The following is a 21,382-nucleotide window of genomic DNA, read 5'->3' as shown; positions in this document are numbered from 1 at the left end:
TGTCTATGACTCCTGCGTAATGTGTAGCAGAGGACATGTTGATGATTCTAGAGCAGCAGCCCGGTTTTCCTGACCTCTTCAGCAGATCAAGCAGCAAGTTGGTCAGCAGGAAGTGGCTCAGGTAATTGAGGCCCAAGTGGTACTCAAAGCCATCCTCTGTCTGTCTGTCAGGAACCATCATGGTCCCAGCTACGTGAAAGGAACAAGTTTAATATGTAGTAAACCGGTGCGTGACTTTGCAAAGACCATCATCAGTGTGCGTTTGTATAGCCTACCGTTATTAACCAGGACATGGAGGGGTAGACCTCTGTCCCTGAACAACCGCACAAAGTGTCGCACAGATTTCAGTGACGTCATGTCCACGAAGACAAACTCAGCTGCAGTAAGAAAAGAACAGCACTGAATCCTGACTGTCATCAGGTAACAGCAGTCAGTAGCTGCAGTGCATGTGACCTCTCGAGGTCACTGTGCACGCCACATCATACGCCCCACCATCAATAGGCAGAAATGATTGAGTTTGTCTCCCAGAAGTCCCTAAAGGTAGCAAACATCTCAACAAGTGAGGACAGTATGGAACATATGTACGACGAAGGGCTTTATACTAGTAAGCATTAGCACACATGCTCATTTCTTTACGTGTCGTTACACAGCAGGAGATGCTGGTTTGTCAGGATTTACATTTTGTATTCTGAGGGGAGGTCATGTCCGAGGTCAAACTGGTTTTAACACCCTCAATGTTGCCATGGTAATGGAGAAGAAAATGTGACATACCTGGTCCATAACACCGATTATTTACTGTTAAAGTATCATTTTTAGGAAGAAATCAGGATTATTGTCATTGACATTATTTTAGATTATCACTTATGTTTTGCTACAGGCTGGGATGACTGATACTCACCATGTGTAGGGATAAAAGGTGTGTGTGTTTTTCTGCACTGTATTTTTTGAGTTTCCAGTTAGGCTGGACTACACTAACAGTTTATTTTAACTTATTTAAGCCTGTGCCTGGGTCTACAGTCGGCTTTCATTTGCTCTCTGTGTCAACTCAGATGTGATCCTGTTATTTAGCTTTTCAGAGAGCAAGTATCACAGCTGACATTATTTCATATATGTATTTATGATGTAAAGCATTGCCATGGTATAACATTTTTATCTGAAATTTGAGCTTTTATTTTGGAAGACCCACTTCCTGTTTCATAGACAATACTGAATGAGAGCTTCCGTGTTACTGGACTTACCGGTTCCTTCGGTCCCTTCTTCGTGAATCTTCCTAACAGCTGCTGCACCTTCTTCTCTCTCATTCCCAGCTGGAGATGATGAAGATCAAAGAGAGGCTTGGTGGGCAGATATCCAGCAGCTGATCCACTCAATGCTACAGCCTACACTCGCTAACAAAACCTTTGGTACGACTGATACTAATGAACACTGGAGAAAAAGCCAATCACAACGCGTCTATCAACAGGGGAAGGTAATATTCTGGTATTTTAGTCCGTCGTCATCAGGATGATGGAGGTAATGAAAAAATAATCTAGAGCAGGGTTGTCAAACATGACGCCCAGGGGCCAGAATCGGCCTGCCAAAGACTCCGATGGGGCCCACTGGATGGTTTTGGAATATGTTTAGGAAGTTATAGATTTTGGACTTTTAGCTGTATTTTCATGGGTTTTACAGCTTTTCCTGCTGATGAACACCAGTACCATGACCATTCATAGTACACCACAGTAATTAGATAAACAATAATTAGAAGACAGAAGAATTCATGTGGATTACTCTCCTGGGCGATGAGACAGCAGAACTTTCTATAATTTTACACATTTATTTGTGAAACAGATTTCTTTCAATCACTACAGCAGCATCTTGTAGTAAAAATGAGACGTACTGTTGAAATTGGACTTAAGGGGGTTAAAGGTGTAGTTTAGCGTATTTACGCTGACTGAAACGAGGGCATCACTGATTCAGCCCACTTAAGATCAAAATGCTGTACGTGGCCTGCAATATAAAATGAGTTTGACATCCCTGCTCCAGAGTTAGGGTTTGCAAAGTTTGTATGTTAATGTCTTTTCAGAAAGAATTTATTGTTGGAATTCTCATTTTGTAACAATCTTTAATCAGTAGTAAGGTGGCATGCATTGACACCAGGAACATTTAGTTAGCCCTATTGTGCTAGAATAGTTAAAGATTTTAAATCCAAGTAAAGCGCTCAGTTGGTCCTGCATGAACTGTAGATTCATTCTACAGGGTGGCCATTTATAAGGATACACCGTAATAACATGGGAATGGTTGGTGATATTAAAGTCCTGTTTGTGGCACATTAGTATATGTGAGGGGGCAAACTCCTCAAGATGGGTGGTGACCATGGTGGCCATTTAGAAGTCGGCCATCTTGGATACAACTTTTGTTTTTTTCCAATAGGAAGAGGGCCATGTGACACATCAAACTTATTGGTAATGTCACAAGAAAAACAATGGTGTGCTTGGTTTCAACGTAACTTTATTCTTTCATGAGTATTTACAAGTTTCTCTTTGTTCACAGCCATTGACATGTCGAAGAGGTTAACACGTGAGGAGCGGATCGAAATTGTGTTGATATCTGGTGAACGCAGTAACCGGGTCATTGCAGCAGGTTTCAATGCAAGACCCCCTACGAGACCACCCATCTCCCATGCTACAGTCAGCAAACTGCTTGCTAAGTTTGGTGAAACTGGTTCAGTGTTGGATTTGCCAAAATGTGGACGCAGGAAAACTGTGACTAATGAAGATGTCTGTGAAGGTTCTCAGTCATCCAGGTCATCGTAGTCAAAGTTGAAGACGTTTCACCTCTCATCCGAGAAGCTTCTTCAGTTCTAAGGTCAAATGGTGGAGAGTCCCAGATATAAACCTAGTGGGAGTTTCCCCCCACAGAGGGACAAAAGGACCCCTGATGATCCTCTAATCGCCTGAGCCAAGGTGTGAAACTGGGCATGGGTCCCAATCAGCCAGAGTTTCGGGTGTGTTCATTGTGAAACCTGGCCCCACCTTATCATGTGATTTCCTGAGGTCAGATGGCCCAGGATGTGAGTGGGCGTTAAGGCGTCTGGGAGGGATCTCAAAACTGGATTATAGATGACAGAGAGTTGGTGTCGTAAACCCCGCCTCTGTTCAAAGATGGTCGCTCACAGTGGACATAGATGCTTCTTTCACTCCTCTTTCAAACCATCTGTCCTCTCTGTCCAAAATGTGAACGTTGGCATCCTCAAAGAGTGACCTTTGACCTTTAGATGCAGATGGACTGCTGAGTCTTGTCCTGTGGAGGTGGCTCTTCTGTGTTGTGCCATGCGCTTGTGAAGTGGCTGTTTGGTCTCTCCGATGTAGAGGTCTGAGCATTCCTCGCTGCACTGTACAGCATACACCACATTGTTAAGTCTGTGTTTTGGAGTTTTTCACCTGAAAGACAAAACTCCAGACTTAACAATGTGGTGTATGCTGTACCTCCACTTGAGGAGTTTGCCCCCTCACATATACTAATGTGCCACAAACAGGACTTTAATATCACCAACCATTCCCATGTTATTACGGTGTATCCATATAATTGTCCCACCCTGTAGATCACTTCATTTTCATTAATACATTTAGCTGGCCTGTGGGCTACACTTTGAGAACCTAGGATCTACTGCCAGTGCAGATATGAAGCATTCAGCTCCATATATGGAAAGATTCCAGTGCTGTTTTGTGCAAGTCATTCAATAAATGAATATAAAAGGTCAAAAAGTTCATATTAAACACAGCTGCTGTTTAGTTCCATAGACAACATACAAAATATTTATAGCTCAAGTGGGCAGTAGGTTCCTTTTTACATAGTTGTACACACAGTTTTTGAGACCAGAGTCCCAGCCTGCGGGACATCTGAAACAATGCAACTTTAAGGCACTGCCACAACTAAGAAAAAGTATAGAAAGGGGAACTGACTGAGTGAAGGCATGTGATCGGACATTAGCCTACCTATGATAACATGCATGCCAAGGCTTGCCAGGTGTCTTGCTGTTTCAAAACCAATTCCTCTGGTACCCCCAGTCACAATGGCAACCCTTCCATTTTGCTTGGGTAAGACTGTGTAGGAGGAGAGAGGGGACCACATAAGAACATTGCACAATCTTTCATTTAAACTCTGGCGAGGTTCAGTAACGATGAGGTTTAAGACAATGCTGGGACAAAAGTCTTCCGTGACTGATCTATTAACAGTCATCTGTAAATATGCAGCAGCAACACAGCATTCGAAGAATCAACAGAACAGAATTACAGTGAGTGCAGATAAGGCTATACACACTTTTGTAAGTCAGGTGATTTACAAGAAGCTTTTTCTATAGTTACTCAGCTGGTTTTGTATAGAACTTAGAAACATATCTGAACTTAATTATGAATGCAATGACATGTCATTCTACTTGACTGCCACTGGGAAATACAATGACCAATTACCCAGGCCAGTGACTGACATTTTTTAATAGTGTAATGAAGAGCATGACATGTGGATTTCTTAGATCAATTTTCACAGAACCTTTCTTGTAGCGCTCGTTAAGAAATAAATACCAGTTACTCTGCTTTGTTTTGCTTGTAACCCAGGAAAACAGCAGGAATATATGAAACCTATGAAATGCACCGCTCCAGAACAGACTGGTGAAATCCGTTTGTATGACTGCATTGCATTTTCAAATATTGAACATTGTTCCCATGCAAAGTGAAGACATCAAGCAGCCAGACAAGCAAAACCTTTACTCACATTTATTATCAGTCAGTTCTGCAATATGTGGACAAGTATTTACAAAGTACATAGCCTGAATGACACTTGAGGGGACAAAAGGACAACTAAACATCAGAGTATACTAGGAAGTCACAACAACTGATCGGTGAGGTAAGATGCGCCCAACTACTATCAAAGGTTTCTGTAAGTCTGCCGAGGCATTCGTCCCCCAACATACAAACCGGAAGATTTTCACATGGTTAATGAGTTTAAAATATTCTATTTTAATCTGTACCATGATCTTCTCCTAACCATTGCAATGTAGTTTTGGTACATAAATCTCAACAGCAACTGAAAATTAAATTTAACAGCAAATAAAACATTGTTGTTTCAGACTGTCTAAACTGATCACCCTAGTGGTATTTCTTAAGAGATATTTATGAACCAATAATTCACACGTTTCCTTATCACATAATATCATGTTTAAATGTATGAAGTTTAAAGAGATATAATTAATCATTCCAACATTGGCTTGTGGTACATGCAGTGTCACTTCACTGGTGGGAAAGGAGTCTGATCCTAAGCAAGCGAGTGACGGCGACTAGATAGTTAGGCTCACCTCAGTGCACAGCTTGGGCACTGGAACCAGTTTCCTGGCCTGTACTCTGTTCCACTCTGTACTTACTCTAAATGAAAAAGAGGATGGCAGAGTGTGCTTGTAGCCCTTACTGTGGAATTTCCATGCCCACATGGGCAGCAAATGTTTTACCTGGAGAGGTGTGTTTGTGCACTACGCTCCCCCACCGAGATGTGTACAGGTGAGACCATCAAGCAAGACTTTGGGAATGGCCACAAATTTAAAAAACAAAACAAACAAACAAAAAACAGCTGACACATTTATAATAAAGACAAAACACAATATTGCTACATAAACGATAAATCTTTCTGTAACCTTCCACTTCATTTTAATACAATAGAGTTTCTGTGCAGATTTTGAATGCATAAGGACATCCGCTCTGTAAAGGAGAAATGTGTTTACAGCAGTTAACTTAAAAGCTAAAGTGTCCCATATGTTATAAAGGCTGAAAACGTTGTCCCTTTATGCAACCAGTGGCTTTTCAGCCTTTAGAACCTCAGCCTTTAGCAAAGTAAATAAAGTTCTTTCAAACCTCAGTCACTTTAGTGCTGAGCCAAACTAGAGTTGGTTTCCAAAACAGTTTCAAATTCATCCTCACAGGGTTCAGGCTCATAGTAGCTCCGAGAGTTCTCATACAGGAAAACCTGCATATCCACTAGAGCTGAAGGTATGCGGTTTCTTTTCCCAGAAAGAAAAGTACCTGATGAGCTGAACAACCTATGACAAGGAACACTTGTGGCAGGAACGCACCAATACTTCTGGAGCACCTTAGGAAGTGTGGGGAACAAAGGTGCATGGTTCGACCACCAAAGCAAAGGGTCTTCATTCAGACCTAGAACCCTCTGTGACTTGTAGTTGCTCAGCTCCTCTACTACTTGAGCATGTAGCTCCTCCTGGCTCTGGTCTGCATCTGACTGGCAAAATATGGCAGCCAAAGGGTTGTCTTGAACTGAAGTGCTGGCAGAAGATTCACCCAGAAGTCCCAGTTTTTTGCAAGGTGGCTCATCAGACACCAAAGAAGAATCATCAAGGCCCGATCGCTCCGAAATCTGCTTCTCAAGGATTGCTTTGGCCTCTTCAATAATAATACTCTCAACTTTGGAGCGTTCTTGGGTGGAAAGAAAAGGCAGTTTCTTATAACGAGGATCCAAAAATGTAGCAATGTTGAGGAATGTTGCGATCTCTTGGGATAACTGTGAATTCTGTGAATATGTGCTTGACAAGACCTTGGAGATGAGCTCTTTGCTCATGCTGATCTCTTTGAGATCCCCTTCCTTAATTTTGAGGGTGGTGTTCAGCAGCATATGAAGGACAGGTCTCACCATGCTAATGGTTGGATACTTACAAGAAGTGATCATGTTTGCCACAACTTTAAAGGGCTGGAGGACTTCAATCAAGCCCTCCAACAAGGCCCAGTCAGAACCACTGAAGGTGAAATGATGGCTACTGGAACTCTCTATAAGTGTCATACTTATAACAGCCTGTTGCTCTTTCAGTCTTTGTAGCATTGCCAATGTACCAAACCATGACCTGTCCTGGTCTGTGATGAGTGTACACTGAGCAAGACCATGTTGCTTCTGCTTTTCTCGTACTGTATACATTGCAGATTCTCTATAATGATCGACAAGCTTGCGGCAGCATCCCAAAAAGCCACTCACTCGTGGCAGCTGGAAGGCTTCAGCCATTGCATGATTGATTGTGTGTCCAAGGCAGGGCATTTCCACTGTCAGATCCAGGAGGGAGCATGCTTTCACCACATCCACCGAACCATCTGTGGTAGCCCCAATGACTTTATGAGTTATCCCCCACTTCACAAAGGCTTCATACATGGCTCTGGTGATATTCTCAGCTCTGTTGTCCTCTTGTACTTCAAAGGTTTTAAGGCATTTGTTGGTCACCGAGAAGCCAGATGCACTGTTGTAATTGATTGAATGCACAGAAAGTGAAATATATGTTCTGTTTTGTGTTTGGCTTTGCCACAGATCTGTAGCAATGCCACAATTCATAACTCCACTTAGCTCATTAAAGACCACATTTTGGGTACGGCAGTACATTTGAGGAACCATTTTGGCTGCGAGGTCACTTTTGCTTGGAGGAGAATATCCAGGGTCGACAATACCGATTAAATTCTTGAACGTAGGCTCTTCAACTGTACATACAGGATATAACCCCTCACAAATGAAGTTGATAATAGCTACTGTCAAATCATTGTGTCGTTTGTTTTCAGAGTCTAAGCTCTGCCTTAAATAGGTTTCCTGGGACTGCTGCTGTGAAACTGTAGGCTCAGTCTTTATCCGAGAAAACGCCGTAGCAAAAGCTTCCCGCATCTGATCTGTGTTGCTTTTCACAAACTCACTGAACTCTATGGGATGGTTCTTTTCAAGGTGGTATGACAAGTTTGAGGTGTTTCCGGAGTAGGCAATTTGGCTCATACATACACGACAGTAAATCCTTTTCCAGTGTAATATGCAGCCATCTGCATCTGTGTCAAAGCCAAAGTACTTCCACACTTTGCTTTTGGCACGTGGGTGTGCGACCAGATTGAGGCCTGAGCACGAAGGTCCTGAACTTTTACCCTCCATTGGCTCCTTAGGTATAAAGTCCATCAGGATGGCTTCTCTTATCGAGAACCTAACAAGAACAGTGAAATAAACATTTGATTTTGGTGATAAAAACATTTTAAGTGTTTGAGAACTGGATTTTACAATTCTCCCAACAAGTAACATGCAAATGAGCAGATAAAATATCTGGCTAAGATAGTGGTAACCATCATGCAAATTCCTGATACTGAGGTTTGCACAAGTAACCCTAACATAACAATGCCACATGAGACACTACATGTACACTATGCAATCCTGCTCTCAAAACTGACAGATTTAACACTGCCTCTGAAGCTGGATTTAAGAAATAACTGTTTAAAAGTTCACATTTTTAGAACTGGTTTAGCACCATCTTGAGTTAGTACAGAATATCAGGTCACCAGGTTGGTTGGTTATTTGCAATTGATAGACCCACATTAGATTAACAAAAACTCGTTGTTGCAGCCAGGAGTAATTAAAAAAATTACCCTTTGAACACATTTTTTAGTTTTAGTATTCTTGTTTTCGTCACTAGCTTACATAAACTTATAGAAGTCTGTTAACCACAACCAACCAACTCTGTGATGTCACATCCTGTACTGGCACAGGATAGTGCTAAGCATGTTCTAAAACCTTTAAGCACTTATTCTTATTTAAGTGTCACATCTATGTCAGTTTTTGACAGCGCATCCTCCATAGTGTAAATTAACCTTTACACAGTGTTTCATGTCCACTTTAAACCTACCTTCAATAAGTCGATTATGTTGCTGCCCTTTTAGGTCGCCACCAGAAATATTAGTCAATTAAACAAATTACTCATATCTAATTTGTTTACCACATCATTTAACTGCTGGTTTTACTACACTACGGTTCCACCCACAACTATTTGGCAGCCACATCGTATCTAACTCAAGACCAATAACAGCCAAATGGAGCTGCAGTTCTCCAATATTTGGCTGTACAAAATAAATGTTTGTGAGTCAGAGTACTCAGACATAACCATTTAATTACAGGAATGACAAATTATAAACAGGCATATTAACATTAACCTTAAGGAATGAAGGCTATCGGTTGCAAATACTGCTAAAGCATGGCGCATTTAATGTGTGTGAAATGCTGTTCACATTCCAAAGTGGCACATGTGACGTGACACGGTCAATTCACACGCTCTTCAGCCGAATCCTTCAACTACGTTCACGTTCTTGGAACCAAATTTCAAGTTTGTGTAATGGTTGTTTAGCCCTGGTGAAAATGACTGCCACAGGTCGCGCTAATTATATAAACACACTTCTCAAACAAATTAAAGGGACACTTTTTAATCAGAGTACAGCACTAAGTCAATTAAACTTCTGAGACATTGATATGGTCAGTTAAGTAGCCGAGAGGATTGTCAATCAGCTTCAGCTGCTTTGGCATTATTGAAATTAATAACAGAAAAAAATACTGTTTAACTTTGTGGCCTTCTATATACTTCCTCTTCTATATACATTTCCTGTTGGTTACTGGGACACTTTGATTGCACTACTTTAGTACTGATGACTTTTTATAAATTGAGCACAATATACACAGTTTTTTTTTCTCATTTTTGCTATAGTTTATATATAAAAATAAATACATATCAAGAACAAAGTTATGAAAACAAAAAATTAATTTTAGGTGGTTTGAAAGGATTTTGTGCAACCTTTTATTTATAAATTGAGGTCTACATCTAGAAAAATGGCTTTCAGTTTCTTTGTGGTTTTATTGCACTTTTTAGCAATTTATTTAGTTACTATGAACTAAAGTTGATAAAATTAGGATTAATAAAAAAAAATGTAATACTGATGTAGAACAAATTCCATCCATCCATTCGCTTCCACTTATCCTTTTCAGGGTCGCGGGGGGCGCTGGGAGGAAGCTGGAGTACCCGGGGAGAACCCACGCAAACACGGGGAGAACATGCAAACTCCACAAAGAAAGACCCCGGCCTGATGGTGGAATTGAACTCAGGACCTTCTTGCTGTGAGGCAACAGTGCTAACCACCGTGCCACCCATGTAGAATAAATTGAAATGCTTAAATAAAAAATAATTAAAAAAAACATAGCACTACAGCGTGTAACAATGCAAAGATAAGCTCTGGTGGCTTTTGGTGGTGGTTTTATCGTAGATGATGAAGAGTTAACTAGAGACTAACCGACTGTTGCTGTCATCAGTAGTTGGTACCAGACACACTAGTTGCTTAATTTAATTGTTAAAATTTTAATTGATGCCCAATACAGGTAAATTATTGTGTCCATCTGCCATTTGGTGGCAGCCATTTGTCACCAGATGCCACAAATGGTGAAATGGTTAATATTGGCCTGATGTTTTTGTCATATATAGCGAATATTAGCTTCCACCTTTCCTGGATGGGCTTTCAGTCATTTGGGAAGGGTTCAGAGTATAGCTGCTACTAGGGCTGTTCGATATAACCATATATATCGGATGACGATATAAAAACGTCCGTCGTTTCATTCTACGCTATCGTTTGTTTCGTGGTGTTGCAAAATAAACTGTTTACGGCAATATTTTTTCATGGTTTTGATGGTCACTGTAGGGGCTGTATTAATTTCTTCTTTCTCTTATATTTAATATCACCACACTACGGACGGACAAGCGCCTGTTTTTATGCGTTGTCGTTAGCAACAACGACGGTAACAGCATCGCATGTCCGCTTGTTTATGTTCCACATAAACCTTTCACAATAAAGCTCAAGATCCTGTTGAGACTTTTCAAAATAAACTGAATCACGTGAAAGAGCAGATTATTTACGGATGAGAAGTAAAAAAGACGCCAGGTGCTAAAAAATAAACCTCAGACTCAAACGTTAGAACAGGCTTCTCCCCGCAGCACGCCGTGTAAGAAATACTCACAAAGAAAACAATAGCTGTTACAACTTATGTCTAAAAACGTATCGTTTCATGCATCGGTTAAAACACTCGACTCCAGCTACACGCAAGTCGAGCTGCTCGAGATTCACAGAATTTACAGGAAATGTTACATTTCTGTGATTTATATCGTTATCGGACGATAGATGTCTGATATCGGGATATGAGGTTTTGGTCATATCGCACAGCCCTAGCTGCTACTGCTCCACATTGAAAGGAAACAGCTAAGGGTGTCCTCTTCTGGATAAGGTGTTCCAGCCCTGCATGTCCTACTGGGAGGAGGCCCCGGCGTAAACCCAGGACACACTGGAGAGTGTGTATCTGTTCCCTGGGAACATCTTGATGTTCCTTCAGATAAGATGGAAGAAGTGGCAAGAGGGAGGTCTGGGCTTCCCTGCTGCTGTCCCTGGGACAGACTTCATGAGAGTGGCCTGAGGGTCCGAGGTCCTCCAGCGGATTATGTGCTTACTGTTTGGCCCTGTGGAGCCTAATTAGCATTTGCCATAGAATTTTGGAATTGTCACGTCCACTAGTGGGGCTCTGTGGTTTTCAAAGCAGCAGCCGTAGTACCTGCAGCACTCAGTACACGTGAAAGATGTAAAAGGGTCTGGAAATACTGCGGAGAACGTGCAGCATTCGGCCGTGGGTCAGTGAGAGTTTGGTAGGGTATATCCATGGAGCAACGCACCGATCTCTACAGGCTGGATAACAGCACTCAGACTACCCTAGACCCACTGTCAAACCCTATGCAGTTAGTTCTAGGTCCCACCTGCTGCAAGGAAATGCTCAGTCTTGTGTCATTTCTATCAACCCACTCCATATCAGTATAGATTTATTTCCCCATTGAGACCTGATGTGTTTTCAAAGTGTTCCTTTAATTGTTTTGTATCATTATTATATTATGATGTAACAACAATGAGCTGAAGATTAGAAATATACATTCCCTTGAATTTTTTTAATTGAAAATTGCCGATACATTATAACTACATTTAAAAAAAGAATAAGAAACAATATTTATATTGTGCCAATATAATCTGCCCTGGTCACTCCATCTGTGACCAGCTGAGCCGGAACAATTCTTCTTCTATCCAGCTACAGTTTGCTAGCTGCCACAGCAATGATTACCCAGCAATTACCTGATAGCCACTGAACTAATAGTTAAGTGTCTAATGTTAATGTGTGCATCATCCAGGTTAACATTTATGATAACTTCAATGTTGCTGAAACGGGAGCTTTACAGACCTCTAACATTCCTCTTAAGCTGTTTGTATCAATATTGATGCAAAGTATCGTAATTCTGTATTCATTTTCGTATCAATAAATACTGGAGTAACATTTTTTTCTTGACAATCCTACTGTGTAGATGTCTAAAGCCCCGCCTCCAACCTGAGCAGTCTCTCAGATAAACTCATCTCTAATCTAGCACACATGATTACAGATGATTTATTGCAAATATCCAACAAATCTTGATTTCGTCACCAGTAACACTGATGTTCAGAACTACAATAAAAGTCTGTTTTTAAAAGTGAATATTTAGCTCATTAAATCAAAGGCCAATCAGTTTTGATCTTTTGTAATGCTGCTGGATATTCCCAAAAAAAGGAATGCAACAAATCTGTCATTAGTCACGCACTCAGTGAGATTATGTGGGTATAAAACCCAGATCTGCATCTCCAGAAACACTTCCCTCTTTGTCTTACAGTGTAATGCATTAGTGATTTTCGACTCTATGGTCACATGCTTTATTCACTAAAATTAAATTACTAACACTGCTCCTTTGATAAATGGGTTTTCAAAAACCTCTAGCTGTAACTCCACCTGTCTACATACTTTTGCTATGATTTTGAAAAAACAAATAAAAACAAACATTTTCTGGCGATGAGAAGTTCACCTGAAAAACCACCTCAGTGTAGGGAATGGAAAAATGAAACACTGGGTTAGATCATGGTGAAGTCAGCTGTGTAAGTCCACTATGGAGCAGCAGTGGTCACACGTGGCAGCTAATCACAGGTACACAAAGATCTGCTGGAGCTCACAGCACGAATCACTGGGATCCTTTCAGATATGTTAAAGTACTACAGCTGATGTTCCCCTGCCTGCTGAACTCCACTTTAACCCAGGAGTTCTGTCTGGGTTAAAAATAAAAGTTTGGATTCACATATACTATTATTTCATTACATGTTATATAGTGGTGCAACGGATCACCGTTGATCCATAATACGAACCGATCCCACTCCACGGTTCGGTACACACATGATCCGAAGATAGGAAACAGAAGAAAAACAAGTATGTGTAAGGTGGCGTGGTGGGTCTGTCAAGTGGTAGTTATGGTTAGCGCTAGCAGTCCAAGTGGAGGAGCAGAGGAGTTTAACACCCGCCGGCCAGCCTTCTACCTTTCTACCTTTAAAAACCCGCCTTCCAGCCAAATGGCTGGTAGGCTTTTAGCTAAGCTTTAGCTTCAGCCAAGTGGAAGCTAAATTGGCTAGTCATTCATATGTAAATTAGGTTGTTACCTGGGAATTCTGGAGGGAGGGGAGTGGGGGTGTGTGATTGAGGGGGTGGGGGAGCTGCTAAAAGCTGTGAACTTCCTTTTGTGTTTCATCTTGATGCATTCTCAATCATCCAGGGAAATAAATCTCCAAAAGTCACCAACTTGGAGTGTTTCAGTTTGCCATCTTAGGGAGAAATCAACACACATGGGTGTATGTCCTTTGTTGCTGAGATTTATTGATAAAAACAGTACAAAAAACCAACCATTTGTACACATATTTACAAATAATAATAAAAAGTGAGTGAGTACATTTCAACATTTTCAGCAATCACTCACAATCCTGGCACTGCCATGGTATCTGTAGTCTGCATTTACCACATGTGTATCTGTTGCAGTGAACACATCGCACAGTGGCATGATTGTTCTTGCAATTGTGTTTGACCTGACACATGGCTCTTTTTCCAGGGCTCGGTGTGGAGGGTTGTGTCCGAAGCAACTGTTCTTTTCTTGCCCTCTTCGCAGCTACATGAGAGTGAGCCAACTCTCTTGCAAGCTCCACCAGGAAGTCCTTTCCTTCGTCCCGGAGCATGCTTGATACAGCACATGTGCATTCAGTGCTGCCATGTCAATCATGTTATAAAACACGGCAACTGGCCAGCGCCGTGTTCCTCTGCGGACAGTGTACTCCCGAACCATCTGGTCCATCACATCCACGCCACACTTTGTTTTGTTGTAAAGGGTGACCGTGTTTGGCTTCCTTTTGGTGGTGTTATCAGTCTGAACCACGCTGTGCATGCTGCTAAGAATATAGACTGTCTTCTTCCATTTGGCTACAGATACACATGTGGTAAATGCAGACTACAGATACCATGGCAGTGCCAGGATTGTGAGTGATTGCTGAAAATGTTGAAATGTACTCACTCACTTTTTATTATTATTATTTGTAAATATGTGTACAAATGGTTGGTTTTTTATACCGTTTTTATCAATAAATCTCAGCAACAAAGGACCTACACCCATGTGTGTTGATTTCTCCCTAAGATGGCAAACTGAAACACTCCAAGTTGGTGACTTTTGGAGATTTATTTCCCTGGATGATTGAGAATGCATCAAGACGAACACAAAAGGAAGTTCACCGCTTTTAGCAGCTCTCCCCCCCGACAAACAAAGAGGCAGTTGGCAGTTAGAAATTAGCAATCATTCACACACCCCCACTCCCCTCCAGAATTCTCAGGTAACAACCCAATTTACATATGAATGACTAGCCAATTTAGCTTCCACTTGGCTGAAGCTAAAGCCTAGCTAAAAGCCATTTGGCTGGTAGGTGGGTTTTAAAGGTAGAAAAGCCAACTGGCTGCTCTCGGGGGCTCTAAGTTTGAGCAGCCCTTTGCTGCCCAGCCCGACCGGGCTAAAGCTATTACAGAAGCTGTTGGGGTGTTTAGCTGCAGACGGGAGGCCGTATTCTGTTGCGCAAAACAAGGGGTTTAAACTATGATGGACGTGCTTGAGCCACGCTGTGATATCCCGTTTGCGTCCACTTCAGTGGCAACATCGTTCCAAGCATGTATGAGCAGGAAAAGTTTAAAGTTATGGCTGAACTGTCCCAGGCATCTTCTGTTACCCAACTACTACAAACGGGTGGAGCTCCAGGGCAACGGAAAGCTACGTGACCGTGACCGCTCGTTATATCACAGCAGAGTGCGATATAACGAGCGGTGTGTATTACTGTAGGGTCGACCTTACATTATAAAAGCGCCTTGAGGCGACTGTTGTTGTGATTTGGCGCTTTATAAATAAAATTGAATTGAGTGGTAGATACAAAGACTGTACTGCCCCATATTGTACCATCATTTTTTTTATAATTGCGTGGAATGAGTCTTGAGCTGAATGTTTTTAACAGGCAAAAATACTTCAATAAGTAAATGTTACATTTTTGTCTTTTTTCGCAGATCCGTAAAATTGATCCGAACCGTGAGATTTTGGATCCGTTGCACCACTAATGTTATATAAATATAGTTTAGTTCGGACTAAAACAGCTGGTAAAACATGCTTCAGAGAGCCACTTCTTATGACCTCTGTCACAGTTTTAATGGGCCCAGGCTGTTACAGCTCCACAGGTTTTTCTTTGCATTTGTAAAGACAAAGCGGCTCTCATGTCACACCTTTACCACAGTGCCTATGAGCTCAGTGGGGTATGAAGCTTGTCCCTGGGGACATTAATGCACGTCAATAGAAAAAGCATAGAAACGTGCGTGTAAAGGTCAGTGCATTCACCATCACAGGAAGTGTACAAACATGAATCAGTGTAAGAAATAAAAACAAATGATTGATAATGAAAATTAAATGAACCTCCTTTGAAAACAGGATTGCTCTGATGCGATCTGAGTCCCCTTTGTGTCACAGCCCGCGCAGGAGCCCACGAGGAGACGGACTCACCGTAAGAATCATCTCAGTTTAATCTCATCCCAGCATAAAACCGTTTGCGAGTTAGAAAACGCTACTTTAACTGCTGTTCAGCCGCAAACACACGCACCGCACGGCTCTGGCTGAAATCACATCTTCCTCACACTATCGATCGGAATTACGGACTAACGAGTACTTCAAACTCTCCGTGTCCTGTTCTTGCAGCTGACCGAGCAGTTCTATACCTGCAGGCGCTTCTGTCGACGACGACACGACATCAGTACCGCACATGGTGACAAATATGCATCAGGCACAAACCAGCAGACACAGAGCTGTGTAAGAGAGAAGCGGGACTGACCTGGGAGCGTAAAGGAGCGGTTGAAAATTTGGTAGAGAAGAACTTTAATTCCGCATAAGTACAGTTTGAAGAGAGGCACCAGCACCGACTGAAGAGACATCCTTCTGCTTCCCACACCGAAACGCTTCCGAGTGCGCTTCCGTTAATGAGTCCGTGTGGACGCCTCACTGGGATAAGTCTGTCAGTGGTTCCGCCCTCAAGAAGTTTTGACGCAAAGAGGGCGGAACCAAATGAGCTGAAACGCATTTTCTCCGCTAAAGCTGTGAACAGTGTTTAGTTTGAACAGCCACGTCAATGCATCTGCTGTCGTTATGTCAACAATAATAACAGTATCGGTGAAGGAAATTGCCGTCCCGGGTTTCCTCCAAGGCACGAGCGATAAGCAGAGTTTTGTCCTTTCCTTCTAAGATTCCTAATTATTTAAAGTAACACTCAGGTATGCCGTTCAGCTGGGTTAGTTACAGCGCCGGGAGCAGCTTGGGAGAACAAGAAAACAGAGACTGCTTTAGGTTGCCTTCCCAATCGACTCAAAGGTTTATTTGATACACAGCAGTTTATATAGATGAAAAAAAAGGTTCGTGTGTCAGCTTTCCCAGTTCAAACCGGTACAGACTAAATAAGGAAACGTCTTCCTGCCTTGTGAGCAAAGAAGTATCCTGTGTGTAGTTTATCAGTTCAGCTATAATTTATGATCATCCCAGCAAAATACACTCCTAGACATAAAATACAGAGTTCTTTCATTAGTGAATTCTGAAACAAACCACCTGGCCTTTAACGAGCCTTTTTCTAAGAGATAAGGAAGGGAGGATGGGAGTAAGGAAGTGGTCTCATCTCTGTGGTGTTTTCGACCTTGGGGTACCAGCTTGTGAGTCTTACACATTAATTCTTGGGTCACAGAGAAAGAGAAAAACAACTAGTAGATGGGCCATATTGAGTAACAGTTTTCCTGTATAAAACAATATCCTGTAAATGCTTACCGTGGTATCAAAATATCATAACAGTTCTCCCCTTTTATCATGAAATGATAACATAGTATAAAGACAGAATGTAATAACATAATATAAAGATAAATCATAAATGTGAAACAAATCATAAATGTAACTAGTCCTTCGAGTGAGCTTAATATCAAAAATTCCGAGAGCGTATACATGGTATCACACAACAGACAATAATCATCAAAAACATGCTGCAACGGTTACAAAGGCTACAATTAGTTTCTTCCATTTTCCAAACGTGTCCTGTAGCCACTTATGTAGCCACTGACCGTGACCTGCATTGGCAATTAGTTCTATCTGCAATGCTTCAAGTTTATTCATAGCTTGTGTGAATGAACCGTTAGGAGCGGTATTATTGGGAATGAAAGTACAGCATACATCAACGGTCACTAGACCACAGGTACCGGTCCAATTAACAGGTAAAGCTAATCTAAGAGTATTATTGCACATCCAATAAGCATGTGGGATTGCTCTAGTTAGGCGCGTGACCATGTGTGATTTAACTAACTCCCCCCAGTCAGTGTCATTTAATACACCCTCTGGGGGAACAATGATCGATTCTCTGCTCGAACTTGAACTGTGTGTGTGTTCCTCCAGATATGATACAACTTCAGCCACAGAGACAGCTAGCCATGTCTCATTACAGCGTGCACCTGGGGAGTCAGAGAAGAATGTGTAGTTATCCTTTGTATAATCTATGTGTGTGTCTGGGCCAGTTAACTTTAGTCTGCGCAGACATATCATACTAGTATTAAAATGGAAAGGGATCTGTCCTAGGGGCAGTGAGGGCTTTAACCTATTCTTAGGGCGTTTCATTGGGGCGCAGGTCCCTGCGGTGTCATTAGATAACTTCAATAATTCGCCTAATGGAGTCTCAGGGTTAGTTGGTGTGGGTGTGTGTCTAAGTAAGCAGTCGAGAGGGCTCAGAGTCAACTGTAAAGTGTCTTTAAGGAGAGCATTATCTCCGCCGATTTTCTCTAGTCCCTCAGTGAGGGGGAAACCGGATATGGGGTATCCTACTATTACCTGTTCTGGATTAGCCTTTGAACAGACATAACAGTTACTGTTTCCTAAATCACGAGCGGCTGTTCTGGCATTTTCATACCAGGCGTTAGCTCCTGCTCTAGAGGGCGCATAAGATGGTTTATTAGTGGCGTCTATGTTGCTATATACTGATTTTAGGGAGCGTGAGGAGTGCATTAAGTAGGTGTCTTGCAAAATGGAGCATGAGGTATAGTCAGCAAAATATGACCTGCAGAAATGTGAACATGGTTGCAGTTTACAATACAAAATAGCAAAGAGAAATCCTAAGGTTACTGCGATAGATGTGATAAATAACCTAAATATATAAGAAAGACAGTTCTTCAGTCGTCTCCTGGCCTGGTCCCAGGTTCGAGAGACACAGAATAAGCGTCGTGTGATGACAATGGGCATTTCATTTTCTCCATTATCAGGATGAAATGAGTCTGGCTTTATCAGGTTAGACATCATGTGGTACTTTTGGCTTTCTGTTCCTGCTGGATGTTTGAGTACCTTGTTGTTGTTCTTTCAGACGTTGTGTGTTAATCAGTGATTGCGTGTGTGTATGTAACTTTTGGATCCGGGCACTGGCTCGCCTGAGATGTCATCTACCCGTGTGTGTTTATTTGCTCTAGTTCCGGGCGCTGGCTCGCCGGAGATGTCGTCTGCTTGATCCGACGCCTGAGATGGTCCGATTGGGCTGGTCTTAACCCTGCTGGCATGAATCCACTGAGGTTGTCCGTCTGTGAGGATGCTGGTTCTTCGTCACTGCCAGTACAGTCTGGGGCTGGAACACGCGCGGCCTCCCAGAGTGTCCTTGGTTTTAGTGGCTTCTCCAACATGCGTCTCCTTGTCTCCACTGGTGGAACTGTGGAGGGGAAAGGCTGAGAGAGACAAACTTTCTGATAGTTATTATTCAGTTTTTCTACCAGGTTGTGAACATCAGTGGACAATGCAATATACATCACCTTCTACTAGCGGTGCCCCTCTGGAAGCTGACCATGGTGTTGGAAATAGTCTTATTTCAAATGGAAATAATTTGGTTACTGCAGATTGAGTCATTCTAATCTCACACAGGACTTGAGTAAGTAATTTGACCCAGGTCATTAAAGTTTTAGCACACTTTTGAATTACTTCTAATGTGAATGAAGATCCTCTATCACTGTTAATTTGGTGAGGTATTCCGAATCTGGGTATTATTTCATTGCTCAACTTTTGACAGACTACTTCTGCAGTTTCTTCTGAGGTTGGATAAGCTTCTACTCATTTACTAAATTGATCCACTATTACCAGTAAGTACTTGATGCTTCCTTGTGCTGGCATATGTGTGAAATCAATTTGTAATGTATGAAATGGAAAATCTGGTTGTGGTAAATGCTGATGTTTTGCTTTTGAGCTACCTACATTAGTTCGCGCACATGTTAGACAGGTTGCTAATATGCTTTTTACTGCATGTGATGTTTTTTCAATTACAAATCTTGATTTTATTGCCCCTATTACCCCTCTTTGTCCGACATGACTCACACAGTGAAAATGTCGGGCAAGGACTGGCATCAGGGAATATGGGAGGGCAATCAAACCCTTAAGATTTTGTATAGGCCATCTCTGTCATCTAAGGTACAGTCATTATTCTCCCAATACGTGTAATCACATGCACAGGCTTGCTCTTTTATGAATTTTAAATCAACATTTGTTCCTAAATAGTCTGGGAGTTTAACAAGTGACAGCTGTAGGGGCACAGATAATACTTCCTGCGGAGGTGGGAGCTGCGATGCAGCTGCAGCCTTGGCTGTCACGTCTGCTAAGGCATTACCTGTTGCTTCGTCTGTGTCAGCTGTACTGTGTCCTTTCGTTTTTACAACTGCAACGGCCGATGGTAGCTGTATAGCCTGAAAAAGTCTTTGCACAAAATCAGAATTTAGCAATTTATTTTCCATCAGCAGATCTAAATCCTCTCTGTCTCCACAATGTGCCAAAGTCATGCACAACGCCAAATGCATAGCGGCTGTCTGCGTAAATTGTCACATGCTTATCCAAATGGAGCTCACAGGCGCGTATTAAAGCCATGAGCTCTGCTTTTTGTGCTGAGTGAAATGGTAATGAGTGAGCCTCTAGTATTATGTCAGGCAATGTCACCACTGAATAGCCACAAAGAAATGAGTTGTCATTCGGCCTTGAACAGGACCCGTCCACATAAACCGTGGCTGAGTCTGGGATAGGTGTTTGCTCTAAATCTGGACGTGGTGCTGTGGATTCCTGTATACGTGTCATGCAGTCATGATCGTCAAGCCTGTCTGAGCCATCCTGTCGGTCAGAAGAACACAGCATAGGATCAATAAATGTGCTGGCGAATCAGGTGTGCTGCTCGCTTTTATAGTGAGATTTGCATATGTTGTGTAGTTATGTTTGCTATAATGGTCGTGACCTAGTGATTGGTGTGTAGAATAGTGTCATGTGAGAGTGTGAGCTTCTCGCAGTCCCTTATCATGATAGAGCAAGCTGCTACTGCCCTCAGGCAGGCCGGCATTCCCTGAACAACCACAGGCAGCACCTTTGAGTGGCGGAGATCAGCACTCCCTTTAATGCATTGAAAGAGGCAGTCATTTCTGTGGACCACAGTATTCGAGGAGGCTTGTCTTTTTTACAACAGTCACGCAGAATGTGGTCATGAAAAGAACAGTCTGGTATCCACTGTCTGCAATAGTTCACCATGCCCAGGAAGGACAACATTTCCTTCTGTGTAGTGGGACGAGGGACAGAGGTCACAGCTTTGACCCTGTCAGCAGTCATGGAACGTTTTCCGTGAGACAGTGTGAATCCCAAATATTGAACAGAAGTCTGACAGTACTGCATTTTCTTTGCTGATGCTTTGTGGCCAGTCTTTTGGAGGTGCTGGAGAAGCATGTGTGTAGCAGTTTGACACAGTTTTTCACTTTCAGCACAGAGGAGGAGGTCATCCACATGTGGATCAGGGTGCAGCCCTGGAGGAGTGAAGCACCATTGAGAAAGCAGCAGAGCTGTCTATCATGCCTTGGGGCAAACGAGTCCAAGTGTACTGCTTATTTCTATGTGTGAATGCAAATAACGGCTGTGTGTCTTCATGCACAGGTACTGAGAAAAAGGAGCAGAGCATAAATCCACCACGGTGAAATGTGTATGCAATGCATGTCAATATGCTGTGAACATCTGAAACGAGAGGTGGCAGAGGAATGTTGACTGCATTAATTTGCCTTAAGTCTTGTATGAAACGCCATACGCCAGGTTTGTTAGGCTTTGGCA

The 21,382-nt window shown here is 42.2% G+C and overlaps 2 protein-coding genes across 2 annotated transcripts in view; both read right to left on the bottom strand.

Moving 5' to 3' along the window:
* dhrsx (dehydrogenase/reductase (SDR family) X-linked) overlaps window positions 1-16,221 on the bottom strand; it is a 24,146-nt gene extending 7,925 nt beyond the window's left edge. Inside the window, exons 1-5 of the mRNA XM_085397562.1 lie at window positions 16,089-16,221; window positions 3,978-4,085; window positions 1,239-1,307; window positions 276-377; window positions 1-189 (exon numbers count right to left, since the gene is read on the bottom strand). The exon at window positions 1-189 is cut by the window's left edge and continues 19 nt beyond it. Of these exons, the coding sequence (XP_085253688.1) occupies window positions 1-189; window positions 276-377; window positions 1,239-1,307; window positions 3,978-4,085; window positions 16,089-16,188 (568 nt within the window). The 5' untranslated portion in view covers window positions 16,189-16,221. The remainder of the gene's footprint in view (window positions 190-275; window positions 378-1,238; window positions 1,308-3,977; window positions 4,086-16,088) is intronic.
* Window positions 4,740-16,225, bottom strand: LOC146642965 (E3 SUMO-protein ligase ZBED1-like). Its single transcript, XM_085397561.1, has 2 exons — window positions 16,089-16,225; window positions 4,740-7,981 (listed from the first exon to the last, which is right to left on the bottom strand). The coding sequence occupies exon 2, from the start codon at window positions 7,954-7,956 to the stop codon at window positions 5,893-5,895; it is 2,064 nt and encodes a 687-aa protein (XP_085253687.1). The 5' UTR covers window positions 7,957-7,981; window positions 16,089-16,225; the 3' UTR covers window positions 4,740-5,892.
* Between the last annotated feature and the right edge of the window lie 5,157 nt (window positions 16,226-21,382).

This window comes from Rhamphochromis longiceps, linkage group LG23 (assembly GCF_057381845.1).
Source record: "Rhamphochromis longiceps isolate RC_006_pf linkage group LG23, R_longiceps_female_GT1.1, whole genome shotgun sequence".
Classification (NCBI taxonomy): domain Eukaryota; kingdom Metazoa; phylum Chordata; class Actinopteri; order Cichliformes; family Cichlidae; genus Rhamphochromis; species Rhamphochromis longiceps.
Note: the sequence above shows the minus strand (reverse complement) of the source record. Positions and strands in the feature narration are given on the sequence as shown.